Source organism: Emys orbicularis, chromosome 6 (genome assembly GCF_028017835.1).
Source record: "Emys orbicularis isolate rEmyOrb1 chromosome 6, rEmyOrb1.hap1, whole genome shotgun sequence".
Classification (NCBI taxonomy): Eukaryota; Metazoa; Chordata; order Testudines; family Emydidae; genus Emys; species Emys orbicularis.
In genome coordinates this window covers 61657759-61679618 of record NC_088688.1, presented here as the reverse complement: position 1 = coordinate 61679618, position 21860 = coordinate 61657759, and the positions used below count along the sequence as shown (strand labels likewise).

Below are 21860 nucleotides of genomic sequence, written 5' to 3'. Positions count from 1 at the left end.
CCCCTAGGTCCTTTTCTGCAGAACTGCTACCTAGCCATTCGGTCCCTAGTCTGTAGCTGTGCATGGGATTCTTCCGTCCTAAGTGCAGGACTCTGCACTTGTCCTTGTTGAACCTCATCAGGTTTCTTTTGGCCCAATCCTCTAATTTGTCTAGGTCCCTCTGTATCCGATCCCTACCCTCTAGTGTATCTACCACGCCTCCTAGTTTAGTGTCATCGGCAAACTTGCTGAGAGTGCAGTCCACTCCATCCTCCAGATCATTAATAAAGATATTAAACAAAACTGGACCTTTAGACACCACCAGCATTCCTCTGCAGAATGCTACTTCATGTGTTACATTTGCAAACTCCTCTCGTCTAGCTTCTATCTCATCCCCATATACCCATCCTTTATGTGCCCCAACTACTTGAGCTTGAAGATTAAAAACTGCAACTACTTGAAATTTTTTTTTACTTTAAATAGGAAAATGAATCCAAACATAATCCTGCCTGTTGTCCTATTGTGCACTGGAGTTAATCATACAAGCCAAATAAAAACCATCAGAAAAATGAATAAATAAAATTTAAGTTATGATGAACTCTGTTCCAAGAAAAAGCAATGTAAGGTCTATTTCAATTGCTGAGCTGGAAGCAGACAGGGACTCTTATTTTTCAAGGCAAATAATAAAATACCTCTGTGCGTACTGCTGTGTCTCACTTCATTTATGACTACCTGCTCTTTAGAGAGAACTACTGGAGCTCTGAATGTGTCAAAGTGCAAGGAATATGCACTTTGAAGACAGTTAAATTGCATGAAAGTAAAAGGTAAATATTTTCTGAGTGCTGGGGGAGAATAACCTTGCATCTGACGTCCAATTTTCTGATTCCACACTGCGCAAGAATCTCTCCTGCTGGACATAGAGACTCTTTCCTTTTCTTTTAACAGTTACTAAGGGAAATCCTTTCTGCAGAATCCAGGTTTTCATCAGTTTTTTTACATCTAGTGTTCCATTTGTGATCTGTAAAACACAAAGACATTCACTTTCAACAGGAAGATAATGGGTATTCTTCATTTTTCTTTGTCAAATTCTATCCTCAGCTCACCACACAAGAGCCATCTTGAAACTAGTGCCAATGTAAGTAGCAGGTTAAGCCCCTGTGCAGAATTATTCTGTATTGGCTTGCCAATTTTGTTAGCAATAACTGAGGTGAACAGGTGTTTTATCTTCTTGTTTGAATGGAAGAGATCCAAGCGACAGCCAAATAAAGGGAAACATGGGAATGCCAAGCAGGCTAAAGTAGGATGTGGACAGAGGAAAACAGAGCAAGTAACTTATGGATTAATTTTAAGGGGGGGCTGTGTATATGCACAGGGGTCAGCCTACCTGGAACAACTTGCAGGACCAGGCTCTAAAGGAAAAAGGAAGTTTATCACTGTTCAAATCACCTATATTACTTGCTATTCTGTCCAGCTCTCTCTTCTTCAGCTGCCCTCACTGTCCATCTGAAATTCGAGTTACTGGTCTATGCCTACAAGGATCTGCACATCCTACACTTATGGAAGAGTCCTATAGAATTGAATAGGGGTTAAAAACTCAATAGAATTATTAATCCAAGGGAAATAATTCTCTGTAAAGAGCTTCTGTTAAAATGTCTAGAGAAAGCTCATCATTCATTCTTAAGTTATTTACTTTTTGATTGATTAGGGGTTGACTCCAAAAGGGCATTTTTCAGCTCCCTCTCATCTCATTCACCCTCTCTTCCTCCCACCCCAGTTCACGAAACTCCCCCTTATGCTCATCTGTGTCCTTCCTACACTTGTAAACCTTCTCTGTCCCAGTCTGCCCACTCTCCACTTTCTTCCCCTCAAAATACACTTTTGCCAAGAGACCTACTAATCCTAGTCCACCAGCAAAGAAAATATCATGGAACTAACAATGCTCGTTACCACCATCAATCTTCTTGCTTTCTTACATCCCATCTCCTTTGTTTCTGTGTTGTCTGCTCAGATTGCAAGCCATATAGGGCAGGGATCGAGTCTACTTGCATGTCTGTACAGTATCTTGCTGGTCTACAGTGTCTGGGCAACATGCTAGCCGATGTAAATGGTGTGCCATTGAAGCCCCCCCTAGTTCCAGGAAATCGCTGAAGTGTAAGTAATGATCTTAAAAATTAATATCTGAAATTTTCAGCATGCTAACACTGATCTATGTTCTTATCTGGCTTCTATCACTAGAGCATCTCTTAAATCCAATAAAAGCAGGAAGGACTCCAACAAGGGAAATAATTTCTCTTTCCTCTCACAGGAGGTGACTGAAAAGTTTGTTTTCGGTTTTTCTTTTAAATGCTTTAAAAAGAGCCTCTTCTCCTTTACCCCAGTTCTTGAGGCTATTGTAGGAGGCTAGAAGAAAGAAATGGATTTTCCATTTTGCTCTAAAGACAATGATGTTTATGATCAAAAGGAAACCAGATTTTATGGTTGCAATTTTCAGAAGTACTCAGCTTTGGCCTAACTGCTCCCATTGAAATAAATGGAGAGAGTTAGGTCATTGGTGAGTATTTTTAAAAGTCCAACCCAGTAAGTATCATTGGAGGAACGGAGATTCAAGCTTTTCTTCTGTACAAGGGCCCAAATCCTACAGATGTTTAAGCACGAGTAATTTTATTCATCTGTCTAATCCATACTGACATCAGTGAGACTACTCATGTGAGTGAAATTATGCATATGCTTAAGTGTCTGTAGGCTCAGGGACTATAGTTTAACACTAGCACCATGATAGTTATGGTTCTGAATACCTTTCCCATTCCACTTATGCACTCTTTTAAAAATAACACGGGGGAGAGGAGGGCTAGCAAGTTTGGCAGGCTCTCTTCTAGGCACAAGTGTTGCTCATTTATGTTTGTGCATCTCCGCACAGAATTTTGGAATGAGTGATCATGAGCAGAGTGACTGATAAACCAGGTCTTTTCAATATATGCCTGCAATATATGATCTTATTTAGCAGCACTAATATAAGGAAATAGAAAATGTCTTTGCTTTTCACATTTCATTATAGTACATCATGCAAAAACCAAAATTAAGAATATTCAAGATGGTTACCTCATTCATGCTATCCCATAAATCATCGCTCCGGGTGGATCCGTAGCTGTGATTATGCAAGTAATTCTCAATCCCAGCTTGAAAACTATCATGTTTGATATACTTTTTCAGCATCAACAAAAGGGAAGCTCCCTAAAAAAAAAAGTCCGTAAGAGAAAAAAGTTTAAGAACCCGATTCAGGAGAAGCATGTACAGATTACAAGACTGTCAGTACCACTGGCTTTAGGAGATAATTTAGGAGAGAAAATTGAAATTTCGGCCCAGGGAGTTTAGTCTGAATGCAATTATTTTGACAATCTAAGCTGCTTGGGAAAATGTGTACAGATTTAAAAAGACAAAAAACAAAGCAAAACAAAAACAAAACACAAACAATGAAGTTTCACTGACATTAACTTAGTCTGAAGGAAAGACTTTCTAATTAGTACCGTGTGAAAGAAATGGCGTTCTAGTGGATGCATTGTCGATGGTTGTCAGATTTCATTAATAATACTGTTAAGTGCTGTACCTCACCGCCCTTGCTGGTGTTAAATACTAATATGTAAGCAACTACACAAGAATTATACAGCCAAACAGCAATCATAAAAGAAAGCGAGATACTTCAGTAAGTTAAAACAGGGACGAGAAATGCCAACAAGTATATTTATGGATGCTGCCTGTTTAAAAGCTTGAAAAGCACATGAAAATATTTTGTAAAATAAGCCTTTCAAACTGCTAAGTCTGCACAGGGCTGAATATTATTTTTAGATCTGTTTCCATCAGTGAAGTCATGGAGCAATTCATGTCTGCAGAATGACCTGGGGTTTTACTCAGTTGAACACTAGGATCCTCCATGGAAACATTCATACATCACAGCAACCCAGTCAATAAATGGCCCAAGGATAGACAGATTGCAGCTAAAGTGACACTGACCCTGAATAGTTTATGTACGTCACACTGTTGGTACCAAAACATACACTGGAGAAAGAATAAAGAAAACTGAAAGACCTCTGGGGAACTCCAGCTATTTAACATTTGTGCCTTGTCTACACTGGCAAGTTTCTGCGCAGCAAAGGAGCTTTCTGCATTGTAACTCCCAAGGTTTACATGCTGCCAAGCCACTTAGTGCGCAGAAACTGTGCAGTTGCAGTGCTGTAAAAAAGCCACCCCGACGAGAGGCGTACAGCTTTCTGTGCCAGGGCTACAGTGCCGCAATGCCAGTGTAGACACCCTGGTCCATTACAGTGCTTCAATTGGCCTCCGGGAGGCGTCCCACAATGCCTGTTCTCACCTCTGGTAATCGGTTTGAACTCTATTGCCCTGCCCTCAGGTGACCAACTGCGAGCCCCACCCCTTAAATTCCTTGGGAATTTTGAAAGTCCCCTTCCTGTTTGTCGGTGACACGTGCAGTGGTCTCAGTGCATCTTTTCAGGTGACCATGCCTGCTCCACGCACCAGGCGATCCCCTCCTTGGAGCAATGCCGAGCTGCTGGACCTCATCAGCATTTGGGGAGAGGAGGGTGTCCAGTCCCAGCTGTGCTCCAGCCATAGGAATTATGATGCCTACTGATAGATTTCATGATGCATGACAGAAAGGGGCCATGACCGGGACACACTGCAGTGCAGGGTCAAAGAGAAGGAGCTGCAGAACGCCTACCTGTGGCCCGAGGAAGGCCTTGGTACTGGGTGAGCCCTCATGGCTGCTTCAAACAAAAGGTCCCATGTCACCTGAGTCCATCTGCTGCTCTTTTAAGAAGAGGAGCAGCACTCCTTTAGATGGGCTTTGCTCAGGAAAAGCAAGCACCACGTGTGGGGGTCGCTATCGGGAAATCGCCCCTCCACACAAAGGGCAATGCTTGAACTGCAGTGAGGGCATCACCAGGGAGCACTACCACTAAACAAAAAAAACCATGACACTAGCTACTTATTACTAATTATCAACTATGTACAACAACTAGGCTGGGGGGGAAAAAAACAAACAAACCAAAAGTCACAAGTTTGTAAACAAACACCACTGCCCAGAGCGCCAACTCCAGCTGATGGGTGGTAAGAAGCAACTGAAGGTGGTTTGGGTGACTCAGCCTTATATAGCCAGGGGAAGGGCTACAGTCATGAGGCACAAGCGCCATCCCTCTATGTGTACTGCTAGATCTCTGGCATGCACTCACCTACTTAGAATACACATCTGTATCTACTTGAAGAACTACACTTACCAGGGCAAGAATAAATCAAAGTTATTCAGTGCAATATTTAATATTCAATATTTAGGGCCTGATCCAGGGTCCACTGAAGTCATTAGGAGTCTTTCCATGAACTCCATGAATAGGTTTTAGATCAGGCCATTCAAGCGTAGGATTTAAATGTGAAGTAAACCACTCTTAAAACCACATTGGTGTGTCTGAAGATATTCAGAGTGAAAGATTGGATCAACTGCAGTTCTTAGCCTTCCTATTGATTTCCCAGTAGCCCCTTAAAAATAATCTCTTTATTAAGGTGGTGTACAATAATCATCTGGACCCGAAGACAACAATCAGGTGCTATTTGGCAGTGCAAAGCTCCTGTCATCACACATCTTAGGGACAGATACCTATCAGAGCCTCACAAGCAAGGCAGCTTGAAAGTGACATGCTCTTGTGCTTCCACTTGAGAGAGAGCCGCGCACCAATGGAAATGCAGAGGCTTCTTTATGGCAAGCTGCTTCAATTGTAATGCTCCAATTGGCATCTAAGATGTCCCCAGGGTGTTGGGATGACAAGTGTTAGATTTTAAGCTCTGTATCTATTTAAAAAGAAAAAAAACAAAAAAGTCTTTCTTTAGGTACTAGTTTCCCACTTCTCACCCCCCAAAAAGCACAAAGATGATGAAAAGGTCAAAGTCAAAAGTTAACAAGGAAAAAAAATGTCTTGCTTTTAAGTTAATGTGGAATACGACATGGAAGCTGAAAGAATAAAACAGGTTTAGCAAATCTAAATATGTGTTTAAGATGTGATAGTGTCAATATTTGGGTTTATTTTTGTGTTGTAGTAAACTGGAAGTGTTTACAGAAACTATGGAGGAGGAAGGTGAGGGACACAAACAATAGAGATGTGCATGAAATCTTTTCCTATGGAAAAATAGACAGATTCTTGGGTGCAGCTGAGTTCTGCTCAACACACAATTGAAATGTGGGAGGAAAAGGGTGATTTTTACACTTTTACATCCTACTAATGCTGGGTCCAACCCTGATCCTAGGTCTAGTCCCTGACACAATTTACAACAATCTCAGGGCTGCCCTAATTTTCATCCAGCTATGATTGCCCTTCCAGGATCTGGAGATCACCAGAGTGCAAGGGGACTCCATGCCCCCACTGCCCCACCTAAGTCCCTGGAGGGCAGGGGGATGCGGTGGGGGTTGATGGGTAAAGTCATGGAGGCTGGGGTGGGAAAGGAAAGGCACAGAACCAGCTACACTGGTGTAACAGGATGCTGGGCATGTATGTTTGTATACTGAATGGGATCAAATGCCTACTCATAGGAAAATAATTTAATCAGTATTAAAACACAGAAAATCCCTCATGAAATGTACAGTCTTCTCTAGAGATAAAAATAATGGAGGCCAAGTAAAGAAATTGGCACTTTGTGAGCAGCCTAACTTGCATTTTAGCCACAAGGATAATTAAAGAAAAAGTTCCTGACAATGTGTTATTTCCCAAAATAAGAATATTTTGGAAAAGAAGTATACAAAACACAGAAGACAGAGTGATTTGTTAGCCTCTTCTGAGGTTACCTTGATATAGGAAAGCGTATCAAACATTTCTTCAATCTGCTCTGAAGACTGGACAGCAGAGGAGATTGGACGTGAGGCATTTAAGGAGTCTTTCATCATAGTCTTGAATCGTAGTTTCAGGAATTCTTCATCCTAGAAGAGGAATAGGAGTTTATACCCACGTGAGAAGTTAGAACAATAAAGGATTATGCCAAATTCTCCATAATTCAGAACTGGAACTCAAGAGCCTGGAATAGATAAGTTAAGCTGTCCTTCTCCCTGCTGTCCTATTTACTTGGCACGGTAGCCTAGTCTTCTGACCCTCTCCGTTTTGAGGCTCAATCTCTCTTTTCTTCTCGCACTGGAGACAGGAAACCAGTCAGTCAATCTCCTCTAAGATTATCATTGTCAGCTCACTGTGGAACCATCAGCGCTCTTCCTCCCAAACTGCAGCAGCAGAAGCTTACTAATGGACGCATTCTGTTAACCTTTATCTGTATTGCTATGAAGAGAGCTACCATGCACAACTCCATAACCTACAAGAATGAAGAGTCCGAAGACCCAGTCTCTCCACAAAAACCTGCCTCTCTTCCAGGGCTGGCTTTAACTTTTTTGCCGCCCCAGGCAAAAAAGAAGAGTGCCGCCCCCGCCGTAACAACACCCCCCCCCCCGCGCCACCGAACCCCCCCCCCCCCCGATTGCCGCGCCGGGGCGCCCAAACCCCTGCCCCCTCCCCGAGCGCCGGGCAAACCCCGCACCGCCCAAACCCCCGCCCCCCCCCCAGCGCTGGGCCGGCCAAACCCCAGGAGCGCTGCGCCGGCCAAACCCCCGCCCGCCCCAGTGCCGGGCCACCCAAACCCCCGGAGCGCCGCGCCGGCCAACCACCCCCCCCCCCCCCCGAGCGCCGGGCCGCCCAAACCCCCGGAGCGCCCCCTCTCCCCCCCGAGCGCCAGGCCGGGCCGCCCAAACCCCAGGAGCGCCCCCCCCGAGCGCCGTGCCGGGCCAGGCCGCCCAAACCCCCGGAGCGACGTGCCGGCCAAACCCCCGCCCCCCACCCCCGAGCGCCGGGCCGGGCCGCCCAAACCCCCGCCCCAGCGCCACGCCACCGAAACAAAAACAAAAAACCCCCTCGAGCACCGCCCCGCCACCCCAATATTGGCCGCCCCTTATAAGGTGCCACCCCAAGCACGTGCTTGGTCGGCTGGTGCCTGCCCTGCTCTCTTCACAGCAGTGATTCATCTATAGCTAAAACCCTTGGCATTCAATAGAGGAAGGATTTCTCTCAAACTGTAGGATTTTGTAGAGTCTGTAATTGGCATAATTTGTAACTTGATTATGCTGCCAGACACAGAATCAAGGCACATACATATTAAAGTCAAAGGGACTCTACAGAGCCAAAAGGTTTGGTGTAGGCAGATCCTTTCGCAGGGTCAGGGTCATATACTGTAAATTTGTTGGTACAGGAACCAGTGTCTGCTATTTGCATCTGTAAAGCAGCCTGCACACCCACAGTATGATGTATAATAATCTAACCATAATCACCTGCCATATCTTCAGAAATACTGAAGTGTTTTAGCTAATACACAGGTTGATTTGGGCTGGCAAGGATTTATAAATGAATAGATGAAGTAATTCCACAACAATTAAAGTCTAAAAAAAATTGCAGTGAAGTCACTGGATTATAGAATGACTTGTTAGGAATACGCACACTGAACATTAAACCTGATCTTGACACCAGAACCTTGAAATCTTTATTACATTCTAGATTTACATGCAGCAACTTTAAATAAACGCACTGAATATTACCAGAGTACCGTTACCTCCTACACTTAAAAGTCTGACCTACTACTATCCAACAGTGTGATAGCTGATATTTTGCCTTTTTTTTATTTCAATGGGGCTCTGCCTGGGTGCAGAGGTCCGCTAATGTGGTTACTAGTACAGGATTGAGTCCTTAGAGCACTCCTGATCAGAAAAAGAAAGGAAGATCAATGAATAAAATAGTCAAGTTGCTCTGGGGCCAACAGATATTTTATGTGAAGATTTAGATACCATTTTCTTTAAGTGTGCATGCAGGGGGAGTTTGATAAAACATTTTTGGCACCACCAAGTGGTGAAATTTTGGCTTCAAACAACAATTTTGCCTTTTTTTTTTTATTATTATTAAAAGCAACTTGTTTGACTGAAAAGTTACAACCACAAGATATTAAATGAGATGTAGAAGCATGCAACATGTAAATTGCACAGTAGGTTAAAATACACACTCGTGCAAAGTATGATTCAGTGTTAAACACTAGATCAGTGATTAAACAAAGCAAAGAAGTTTTGCCCATTATTTTGTGCCCATGAAGAAAACATCAATTTATCTGTTTCAAAGGAGGTTGCATATAAAGGAGTGCATGTGCAAATTTGTAGGCCACTTTTGAAAATTTGGCCCACACACAATTTTATTTAAACAGCAATTAAGATTCCACATTATTTGTAATGTTATCAGTGAGTGTCCTTGGAACTATTTGGAGCACAATTTAAGTTAGATTTTCATCATCGCCTAAACCTCATGAAAATGGAGGTAAAAAATTTTTTTATGTCAGAATTAAAAAGAAACCTCATTGATGGGACAAAACTTCAGATTTAGATGAAATACTCACAGTCTGCAGCTCTGGGAAAGTTCTTTCCATGGCAATGTATTCCATAAAAGTGGCAAATCCTTCATTCAGCCAAAGATCATTCCACCATTCCATAGTTACTAGATTACCAAACCACTAGGGGGGAAAAAACCAAAAAAACCCCACAGTTTTTAATTGTGCACGATGTGAGAAAGGTTAGTCAAGTTTCAAGATCATAACAAATGTATAATCCAAATAAGAAAAGATGCTTTATGAAGGGCTACATTGTGGTTTTGCCACAAGCCCTATGTATAGGGCAACACTTAGTTGTGCTTCCCCACGAACAAGCTAGAAAAGAGATTGTGACCCAGGTCTGTAACTTTCAGTTTCCTGCTACACCAAGAGCAAAATACCCACAAGCTCTATACCCGGTGCAGTGCAGATCCTAGGCAAGTGTAACAGGGAAGGGGGAGTGTTAGAGTGAGAAGATTGCACTGTTAAAATACAGCATTTCAATCCAGTACCTGATGAGCCAGCTCATGAGCTATTACTGCAGTTACCAGCTTTTTATCCATTGCTGAAGACGTTTTATCATCATAAAGGAGTGTTGTCTCTCTAAAGGTGATTAAACCCCAGTTTTCCATAGCGCCTGCCTGGAAATCAGGAATAGCTACCAAATCTAGGGAGGGAGGGGAAATAAATAAATGAACCAGACAATCACAAGTTACAGTAATGCTGCACTTCAGATCTACCTGTTCTACCACATCTATATCTACAGATAGCAATCCACCAAACTTCACTATTTAGCCACCAATGCTGCAAACACCACATACTAGCTATAGGTAAACAAGTAGTCCCATTGATTTCAAGAGCAATTACGTGCGGAGAAACAGTTTTTCAGGTCTGTGTCAGGTAAATATGTCACACACACAGAGAATTCTCTATGTCCCTATCTGAGCACCTGGTGTTAAATGTACAGCAAAACCTTCTCCAGAGGACACACTGAATTGGCCTTTCTTACCTTTAAGCCAAAGGTTTGCAAACTTCTTGAGCCTGAGACCCATTTCCCACACACTCATACAAGCCCAGCTAAACAGGTATTGAGTTTTAATATATATTTTTTTTAAGTCTGGTTTTGGAGGGGTTTTTTATTCTTAAGTTATTTTTATTTTGAAGAACCCTCTGAAGTACGGAAAAAACTGCTACTTATTAGAAAAATATATGAATGATAGATGAAAATACTTTACCTAATTTTTGAAGAGGATACTCTATATGAAAATACTTCTGATAAAACTCCAGGAGCTTCACTGCTGTGTCTAGGGCATGCTCAACTTGGCCTAGCTTCTGTGGCAGGGCATATATAGATACCTGGCAAAATAAAATGAGAAGCAAGAAAATATTTCATGGAAGGAATCACAAACAGCAAGAGAGGGAAGTGGTAGGCAAAACACTAAGTGGATAGGGGCAATTCCCTGGCCAGTTTTGAGGAAATATATATAAAAATCACATGCATTTGATATCAAAATGTTTGAAGATTGTTGTTGCTTCTTTTATTCATCATCAATTGACCCTGTTTGAGGTATATTTATCCCCCAAATGCATGGGAATGGGTGTAATGCTAGTTTGAGTCCTGATGCACAGGTTAGGCATTTGTTGATGACGACAACTAAGAATACAATTCTCCCAGGAGTTACTGTTCTTTGCACCATTTAAGCCCTGAGCTGGGGTAAACTGGATGAAGTGGAGAGGGCAGGACAGAGATTCCATACATCTTGTGAGCTTGAGGGTCTCACTGTAACAGCTCCAAAGTAGCTAGAACCAAGGGGATTATTGGGGAGAGGCCACAGGAATCTTGTTTAGGTAGATCCAGTTGCTCCAATCCCTCCCCACCCAGTACAGTAGGTATGGAGAGATAGCAGCTGCTATTCCAGCTGCTGAGATGCTGTGTTCCACTCCGATGACTTGACTGTGGGAATGCACAAATTCTAGCCCCTTTAGTTTCCATTCAAAATCCAAAAACATTTCCACTGGATGGCTAAGGAGGCTCTGTCGTCTGGAGTGGAGAATTCTGAACCAATTACATGTGCTGAAGAAGTTTGGGTTGGCCTTTCTAGAAATACTAAAAGCTTGTCACAGCAGCAGTACTAAGCACTACAAATAGCACCATTTAAGGGTTTTAAGTGCTCATTAGCCCATATTTTATAATATAGTCATTTAAAGAAAGCACTCTAATGTGGAAAATGGATCAAACATAAAGTGTTCATGATGCAAAAGGGAGTCTCAATACATAACATTATACAAGGGCTGGCCACTTTAGATGCTCTCATAGAGACTATGCTGGGCTCCCTTTACTTGGCTCCCCTTCGGTAGAGTTTATATATACCCAAGGGCATTGCTGGTCTCCTTAGGTTTGGCTCCCCCACAGTGGGGCTTGGATGCCTTCCTGGGCTCGGCTGAATTCTTTAGGTTTGGTTCCACCTGAGGGGGCTCAGATGCTGCACTGGGATCTGCTCCTAAACGGTTTTGTTTTGGGGACTCCATGGGTTAGAGTGGAAGGGGGGGGAAATAAAATAAGTGGTGGTACTCTTGAGTGCCAGCCACTCATGGAGTCAAAAGGAAACCTCACTAATCACGCGCACACAGAGTTTCAGACCTTGGGTCAACTGTCTCAGGCTCGTGCTATGGGGCTAAAAATTGCAGTGTAGGCATTTGGGCTTGGACTCGGCTGTGAGCCTCTTTCCACTTATTGGATTTCAGAGCCCAGGCTCCAACCCAAGCATTTACACTGTTATTTTTAGCCCCGTAGCATGAGCCCAAGACAGCTGACTTGAGCTCTTGGCCATGTGGGTCTTTAAAAAACCAACAAAACAAACAACCCCCCCCCCCAAAAAAAAACAAACACAGCAGTGTAGATGCAACCTCTGAGTAGACTGAAGATCTGTGATCCTCCCTCTCATCTCTTACGTGCTTTGATCAGCAATAAATATAGTTTAAATGTAGACATTTAAATAACCATCATTGGACATGCGAGTTAGCCTCACTGACATGAACAAGAACAGGTCACACCTCTAAGGTGTAGTTTCAGGCTCTCTGCAAACACAGGCCGACAAATTTGCATAAGTTTACACTTGCTTCATAACTTTTTAAGTTTGTCTTTGCAAACACATGGGCTAAAGACATACCTTAAAAAGGAAAATGTGATTAAATTATTGAGCTAAAAATACCAACCAAAAGGGGGAAAAAAAGCCACTCGAAGCTGGACCACAGAGCCTGGCCTATTTAGCTCTAATTACAACTACTTGCCCAGGCTAGAAGGGAAGTCTGATAAAAATCCACAGTTTTACTCTCTATATTGGTTTAGAGCAATTTAGATCAAGATAACATTTCTTAGCAGTATATCTGATCAGGGCTTCCTTTCCCTCCTGCAGCTTTGTTAACAAAGCTACTCTTTGGCTCCTTCTAGACAAGAAATGGAAAACGCTAGTACATCAAAGGGGAGCTCCTGCTACAGTGACAGGGTCTGATCCCCAAACTGTTACTCATGTGAAGCTCCCACACTTCCTGAATGACTAACTATTGAAAGATCCCTCCTAAGTATCTTCCTTCTTGTCATTCTCTAGTATACAGCTGCCTACCAACCCAGCAGGCCATATCCCTGAAGCAATGCCACCAAAGATTAAATGAAGTCTATAGCAGTTGCTAGGTGCTCAGCATTTTTGAAAAGTCAGGTCAGAAATATTCAGGTACCTCCACATGGACTTAAAATTCTGGCCCGAGTCTGTCCTAATTGGAGCATAGACTAGTTTGGATGGTTGGCTGCAGGTAACAGATATAGAGCCAGACTCCCTTTGTTGGGTACAGGAGAGTGCTTCTGCAGCTCCTGCTCTCATGTGCAGTGATGTGAGAGAGGAGTAGCCATGGAGGAGTAGCACTATTGTCACCTGCCGTGACTCCGCTGGGGGTAGACAGGTTAACATTCCAGCTGGGGCATCACCGGAACTCTGCCAATTGAGCCTGCGCAGGACAGGCACTGGCTGGCTTGGAACTGCTCCCTCACAGACAAGCCCTTCCCACTTTTGGCACCAGCTCTGGATCCCCCAGCACTCTGAGCTGTGCAAGTGGCTTGCATCACTATACCCTGGCTCCGGGCAGACTTTCTGCAGCCAGGGGCCTGCTGTCAAGTTCTGGCAACACAAGCGGGCCGCAGCTCTGGAATCAATCCAGTCCATAGCATAAGATAATTTGCTAGACACTCTTATAATAATAGGTGATAGGCACAGAGTCAGCAGGAAAAGAACCCAATGAGCTACTCATGTATGTGTAGAGGTTAAAAGTACAGTGGAAACATACCAGAGTCCTATTAGTCTCCTTACTGATATTCTTCAGATTTGCAACAATGAACGCTACCAGGTAAGTACTCATCTTCAAACTCACAGAGAACTCATCTTGAACTATTCCAGCTGCCACAGGGATGGTTACATTCTGCAGATTTTAAAAGAAAAAAAAAATTGAAGATAATGTTACTACTGAGGACAACTGGCAAAATCAATCAGATAAAGGGCTAGGAGACAGTATAAAGAAGTTACACCTAGAGTGCACAATGGCAACTATAAGTAAGTTTGTTGGACCATTTTCACTACAGTAGAACCTCAGAGTTATGAGCTGACCGGTCAACCACACACCTCATTTGGAACCAAAAGTATACAATCAGGCAGCAGCAGGGAAAACAACAAATACAGTACACTACAGTACTGTGTTAAACAAGCTACTAAAAAGTAAAGGGAAAGTTTAAAAAAAAGATTTGACCAGGTAAGGAAACGGTCTGTGCTTGATTCATTTAAATAAGATGGTTAAAAGTAGCATTTTTCTTCTGCATAGTAAAGTTTCAAAGCTGTATTAAGTCAATGTTCAATTCTAAACTTCCAAAACAACAACCATAACATTTTGTTCAGAGTTACGAATAACCGCCATTCCTGAAGTGTTCATAACTCTGAGGTTCTACTGTGTTTTAAGGTGCTAAGATACTACAGTGATAGTGGCCATGTAAGACCCAAGATATATAGATAGGCAAGTTGCTCATAATGTAACAAAATTTACTTATGATGAAGCTAATGTTTCCCAGGCCTACTTTGCATGCCAGAGTTTATGAAAATCACACAACATAGAACAGAAGATTTGGGGACATATCTGTTATTTTAGGTGGCTTTTGTAACCACAAAATTGAGTCATCTGCCTTTTCCTCTGGATAGTGCCTACATTAGGCTGCACTGCTGATTGAATGAAAATGTATAGTTCATACAGCTGGGGGGGAAAAACAAACCTTGAAATAATGTATTCCCTGTTTGTCAGGCAAGAAAACTTGGCCCTGATCCTGAAAACACATCAATTTTCAGCCTGAGTCTCAAATTTTAAGCCTGAAGGTACCATTATGACCCTCTAGTATAACCTCCTACATTACAGAGACCACATATTTTCACCTAGTAATTCCTGTATCAAGCCCACAACTTCTGGTTGAATTAGAATGTGTCTTTCTGAGACAACCCAGTTTTACTTTAAAGACATCAAGTGATGGAGAATCTACCACATCCCCTTGGTAAGTTGTTTCAATGGCTAAATACCCTCACATACAAGTTTACACTTTATTTCCAACCTCAATTTGTTTAGCTTCAACTTGCAGCCATTAAATCTTTCTATGCCTTCATCAGCTAGTTGAAAGAGTACTCTTCTCTGAAACCTTTCCCCCATGTAGGTACTATTTATAGACCTCGATCAAGTCACCTTTTAACCTTCTTGTGGATACATTAAATACTTGAGATTCTTAAGTCTCTCATCATAAACTCAGGTTTTCCCAGAGGCCTCCAATCATCCTAATAGTTAACAAAAAGATGTCAAAAAATTGTAAGAGTGTGAACATTAGAACTGGACACAGTATTCCAGTCTCACTGGTGCTATACACAGAGGTAATGCCAATCCTCTGCTCCTATTGGATATTCCCCTGTTTAGAGAGTCAAGCTTCACTTTAGCCCTCTGGAGCTCCCAGTGTAATACTGTAGCTATGTTCAGTTGGTTATCCACCACGATCCCTAAATCCTGAGAAATCTCATGGACTTTAAGTTCAGCATGTACTCAAGTGTTGGTAGGATCTTGGCCTAAATTATCAAATCTAAATTTATAAAGATACTGCTTTCCTTGGCAGTAAGTTAGTATACAAGACTTAGAGCTCCTTATAGGGAGCCTGCACAGATGTCCTTAAAAAAAAAATATCAGAGTGAAAAGCCACTGAACCTGTTGTACTACATGTAATGTACTGTAGATTTAAGAAATCGTATGGGATCATATAACTAAAGACTATTGTAATGCATATGAACATGCACAAGATGGCAAGTTTTCTTGACAGAACGCAAAATTCAGAATCAACTCATAAATTGCATGTTCAGAAATGTAACCATTATTCAGTTCAGAAATCAAAAAAGGTATTGTATATCAAATTACAAGGAGCCAATCTAAACATGAATGATGAGTGAATAAATTTTTTTTGGATGACAATTTCATTAGTGAATTGATTATTTTACTTACTTTTATTTCTTTGGTCATGCACACAAAGTGGATTCTCAGTACTAAGTGTGGGACTTTACTACCCAATTCTCATCAACACCTTTTTCATATTGAGTGAAAAGGAACCTGGAAAATGCTGTTTTTAGAGGTTAGCAAACTGCACACTCCAGATGGCAAGGTACAAGGAGCAATTAGCACACAGCTGATTTTAAATAAGGGATGGTGGGGGGGAGTAATAGGGGTGTCTGATTAATTCCATTGTCCCTTAATTAAAAAAAAAAAATGGAAACAAACAAAAATCAGGAATTGGGGGGGGGGGGGAAGGGGAGGGGAGGAGAGGGAGAGAAAGGACTAATTACAGCTGGGCAGAAGTACCACAGTGAGAGAGACAAGCTTGGGTGGTGGTGCAAGGGCAGGAGCCAGGCAGATGGAGGGAACCAATCTGGGAACAGAGGAGTGGCAGTTGCTGACTGTAATCTAGGTAGGGAACTCAGGAGAAGAGAAGCAGCATACAAATTTGCCATCTAATCTAGTTGCCAAACCCAGGGCACAATGTTTGGTAAAAGTAAGGGGCTGAGCACCAAATGGCTGCCCAGCAGATCTCAGGCATAGGACTATTTTAGATATGCTGAAGAGGTTGCCTGGGCTCTAGCTGAGTGGGCCCTGATGCCTGTGGGAATGGGCATATCTTCTATTTGGTAACATTGTAATGCATCAGGGATCCACTTGGATAATCCCTAGGAAGAGATGGCCTGACTTCTCGTAGCCTTTTCCAGTACCACAGATAAAGGGGTCAACTGAATAGCTTTGTTTGGTCTAAACAAAGGTCACTGGAAACATCTAATGTATGGAACTTGGTTTTTCCAAGTCTGAGTGTGATTTGGGAAAGAAGATAGCAAGGTTGTTGGTTTGGATTATGTGATAAATCAGACACCATCTTGGCAGGAATTTAAGGTGGGGACTCAGCACCACCTTAACCCTGTGGACAGTATAATGTGGGGGAGGCGAGAGAAGTTGTCCTACTGTTAGTGCTCAAATCTCGCTAACTCTCCAGGCTGAGGTGATAGCCTGTTTTGACTAGGTTGGTGAAGTGAGGACTTGGATAAGATTTCAATGAGGCCCATAAGAACTACATTAAGGTCCCAGGATAGGAGAAGCTTCAGGGTGCATGAACCAGTCCTTTTAGAAATTTTGAAACAATGGGATGAGAGAATACAATATAAAAGTTTTAACAGGAAGGTGTCAAGTTGAGATGACTGCTAAATGGACCCTGACAGCTGATGGTAAGCCTGATAGCTTGAACTGGAGGATACGATCTGCACTCTTGGGAATAGAAGCTTGTAATGGGTTGAGACCTTGTTGTAAAGCCCAGATGGAAAAATTCGTCCACTTTAGAACATAAAAAAAATGGCCACACTGGGTCAAACCAATGGTCCATCTAGCCCAGTCCTGTCTTCAGACACTGGTGGTGCCAGATGCTTCAGAGAGAGTGAACAGAACATGGTAATTATTGAGTGGCTCCATCCCCTTTTGTCCAGTCCCAGCTTCTGATAGTCAGAGGTTTAGTGATACACAGAGCATGGGTGTTCCTAACTAACTATCTTAATAGTGATCAGCCCTCCTTCCTGGGGAGCTCATCAATGAATGATACCTTGTCCCAGGCTAGGTAGTCATATTTAGCAAACAGGGCTTTATAGTTGGCTATTTGCCCTTGAAGAGATGCCAGAAAGTAGGCCTTTCTACCTAAGAGATCAAACTCTTGGGCTTTTTGTTCTTAGAAGTGTGGTCCTATCTGCTTGGATTGCTCCTGTACTACAATCCTTTTGGAATGACTTGGTATCTTTCTCTGCTCATTTTGATGTTGGAAGTATAAAGGCTTGAACCTGTCATAGGTATTTTACAGGCTATAGAATGCCTTCATTGATTGGCGTTGCCAATCTGCCTGGGAAATCAGAATGGGTAGTATCACATAACATATGTGGTTCCTCCTGTACAGATAATTCAGCATCCTGAGTGTCTGCTATCATTCCCAACAATTCCTGAAAGGGCTTGAAGTCATCAGAATGAGATATTGGCGGGGATGTCACCGCCTCATCCAGAGAGAAGGAAGATCAATTTTCAGGATTATTCAGCTGAAAAGGGTTAAGAGGAGTCTCTTGGGGATCTTGGAAGGAGTCATCTTCTGATTCTTCCTCCTGAGCATCTGCCTCCTACTCATATTCTTATTCTCTTGGGTTGTCTACTTCATCAAGTGATCTAGCAAGGGACCTAACTGGCAAAGTGGATCAAGCTCACTTGTAGGTAGAGCAAGAGGCAGAGGAGCAGCATCTGAGAGGGTATATAAGGGGCCCAGAATGGTTGAGAAGGTACAAGGAGAAGTCTATCAGGGATATCAGGATGCTGTGGGTGGGTGGGGTGGAAGAGAGTTAGGAGTTCTGGAGGTTAAAATCGAAGGGAGACTCCTAGTTGGTGGCAACTGGGAGTTGCTCTGCTTGAGGAATTCCTAGGAAAAGTGGTGGGAAGAACTTCTACATCAGGGCCTCTGCTAGATTCTGGAGAGAAAGTGAACAGCAAAGAGAAGGAGTTTAAGCTCAGCCATTAGGTGGCAAGGTGCCTTGGCACCAAGCAGTAATCTAACGAAAGGGAAGATTTTAAACAAAACCGACTAGACTGCCAACAGGGCAGAAATTCATCACTACGCTAACTTATCTAATATTTACAAACTGACTTGGTGGATGGCTGCTAGGGGGTAGCAAGCAGACACTGCCAAGTTGCATCTTGCTGCCGCAGGCGATAACTGGGAACTGAAAGACAGTCAGGGATGCTCTGCTCTATAAGTGATTGTGTTGGGGAGCACAAGGACACGTAGGGTGCAGGTACTGTCCCAATGGACGCTGCAGAACAGAAGATTTCAATCTTGTGCTCATGCACACCATAAATGGGATCCACACGGACCAAGCCTTCAAGAAGAATCTTAAGTTCGACAGAAAGTGGTGCAGCAACCAAAGTCCATGTAGATATACCGTCCCATGCCAGTTCAGCCAACTGCTGGCTGTAGCCATTCAACTGTTCCTACAGTACATGGAACAGCTATTTGATCTGGGATACACTTTTAAATCTAAATGTGCAAGATCTTTGGAGCAAGGCAGCCTTTCATTACATGTTTGTATGGTGTCTTGCACAGACCCTTGCCTGGGCCATCTATGCACTCTTGTGTCACAAATCAACAAAGTGATTCGGAGTACTTTTAATACAGAGCACCTAAAAGACACACATCCATCCTCTAATATTCGTGCATTAGAAGAGCATAACTGTACCTTTGGCATATTTGACAGAGTGGAGTGCTGTTCATCTCTCTTGATCTTAATTAGAAAAGTGGCTTTAAATGCTGGTTCATCAAAGCAGGGAAAGGCAGACCTTGCAGCCAGAGGCTCAAACTGAGTTGCTGCAAGCCATCTAATGGAGAGAAAAAAAAACATGTTAAAAATATAAGAGTTGGCGTTACCATTCTTTAATAAATCAAGAACAGTTACTTTGAGGATTGGAATGGAAGGAAGTTTTACTGGGAGGGGCTGGGAACAGAGAGGTAGCCATGATGTGTCAGGATAGAATAAGCAGACATTTAAGAAAGGCCTGTCATCAATTTAAGTCTCAGAAGATTTTTCAATGCAATTTTTATTCAATGTTCTTTCCAGCATAATGCAGTCAGAAGATATAGTTTGTCTAATTCACCAAACTATAAACCGATTAGATTGAAATATAGGGCACATTATCAGTAAACAATTGTCCCAATAGCCAAGTACTCAAAAGCTCATATATCCCTAAGAGTACGTAGCTCAAAAGAAGACTAAGACACATGTACCAGGCACTTTTATTTTGAAGTGTCTAATAATGGGAATAAACGTCATGCCTCACTGGCAGACAGGATGACTGACTGCTTCTGTCCATCCACAACTTTCAACAGGCAGGAAGAGCCACTCCCATGTCCCATCTAACTGTTCCCCACCCTGCCACTGACTTGTGGACAACAGCTGGCCCAGTCAGTATCTTTGGGTAGGTCTACATTAAAAATGCTACAGCAGCACAGATGCACCACTTCAGCGCAGACACTAAACCTTCCATTGCAATTGTAAATCCAGCTGTGGTAGCTCAGGGGTTCTCAACAAATTTTTGGGTGGACTCAGAGTGTGGCCACCAACTCTTGCTGGTGGCTCTCCCGACACTTTTTCCTAAAATACTTAATTAACTTTAGAAAAAAAAAATATTAGAGCTGTCAAGTGATTAAAAAAATTAATAGAGATTAATCACACGGTTAAACAATAGAATACCATTTATTTAAATATTTTGGATGTTTTCTACATTTTCAAATATATTGATTTTAATTACAACACAATACAAAATGTATAGTGCTCACTTTGTATCTTATTACAAATGTTTGCACTGTAAAAAAAAAAGTAGTTTTTCAATTCCCCCATTACAAGTACTTTAGTGCAATCTCTATCATGAAAATTGAACTTATAAATGTAGAATTATGTATTAAAAAACCTGCACTCAAAAATAAAATGTAAAACTTTAGAGCCTACAAATCCACTCAGTCTGACTTCTTGTTCAGCCAATCGCTCAAACAAGTTTGTTTACATTTGCAGAAGATAATGCCGCCCACTTCTTGTTTACAATGTCACCTGAAATTGAGAACAGGCGTTCTCATGGCACTGTCGTAGCCAGCATTGCAAGGTATTTACATGCCAGATGTGCTAAAGATTTAAATATCCCTTCATGCTTCAACCACCATTCCAGAGGACATGTGTCCATGCTGTACGGACTGACGCATGTTCATTTTCATCATCTGAGTCAGATGCCACCAGCAGAAGCTTGATTTTCTTTTTTGGTGGTTCAGGTTCTGTAGTTTCTGCATCGGAGTGTTGCTCTTTTAAGACATCTGAAAGCATGCTCCACATCTCGCCCCTCTCAGATTTTGGAAGACGCTTCAGATTCTTAAATCTTGGGTTGAGTGCTGTATCTATCCTTAGATATCTCACATTAGTACCTTCTTTGCGTTTTGTCAAATGTGCTATGAAAGTGTTCTTAATATGAACATGTGCTGGGTCATCATTCGAGACTGCTATAACATGAAATATATGGCAGAATGCGGGTAAAACAGAGCAGGAGGCGTACAATTCTCCCCCAAGGAGTTCAGTCACAAATTTAATTAAAGCATTATTTTTTTAACAAGCACAATCAGCATGGAAGCATGACCTCTAGAATGGTGGCCGAAGCATGAAGGGGCATACGAATGTTTTGCATATCTGGCACATAAATACCTTGCAATGCCGGCTACAAAAGTGCCACGGGAACGCCTGTTCTCACTTTCAGGTGACATTGTAAATAAGAAGCGGGCACCATTATCTCCCGTAAACAAACTTGTTTCTCTTAGCGGTTGACTGAACAAGTAGGACTGAGTGGACTTGTAGACTCTAAAGTTTTACACTGTTTTGTTTTTGAGTGCAGTTATGTAACAAAACTAAACAAAACAAAAAAAATCTAGATTTGTAAATTGCACTTTCACAATAAAGAGATTGCACTTCAGTACTTGTATGTGGTGAATTGAAAAATACTATTTCTTTTATCATTTTTATAGTGAAAATATTTGTAATCAAAAATATTATTAAGTGAGCACTGTACACTTCGTATTCTGTGTTGTAACTGACGTCAATATATTTGAAAATGTAGAAAAACATCCAAAAATATGTAATAATGTCAATTGGGATTCTATTGTTTAACAGTGTGATTAAAACTGCGATTAATTGCAGTTAATTTTTGTGAGTTAATCATAAGAGTTAACTGCAATTAATCAACAACCCTAATATATGGACATGTATACATGCCCAAATCATTGCAAT

General features: G+C 42.1%; 1 protein-coding gene across 1 annotated transcript in view; it reads right to left on the bottom strand.

Annotated features, from left to right (window-relative positions):
• LNPEP (leucyl and cystinyl aminopeptidase) overlaps nt 1-21860 on the bottom strand; it is an 88402-nt gene that overhangs the window by 14370 nt on the left and 52172 nt on the right. The window contains exons 3-10 of the mRNA XM_065405954.1: nt 19278-19416; nt 13756-13887; nt 10653-10773; nt 9930-10084; nt 9448-9561; nt 6821-6952; nt 3079-3210; nt 837-997 (exon numbers count right to left, since the gene is read on the bottom strand). Coding sequence (XP_065262026.1) covers nt 837-997; nt 3079-3210; nt 6821-6952; nt 9448-9561; nt 9930-10084; nt 10653-10773; nt 13756-13887; nt 19278-19416 — 1086 coding nt within the window. The remainder of the gene's footprint in view (nt 1-836; nt 998-3078; nt 3211-6820; nt 6953-9447; nt 9562-9929; nt 10085-10652; nt 10774-13755; nt 13888-19277; nt 19417-21860) is intronic.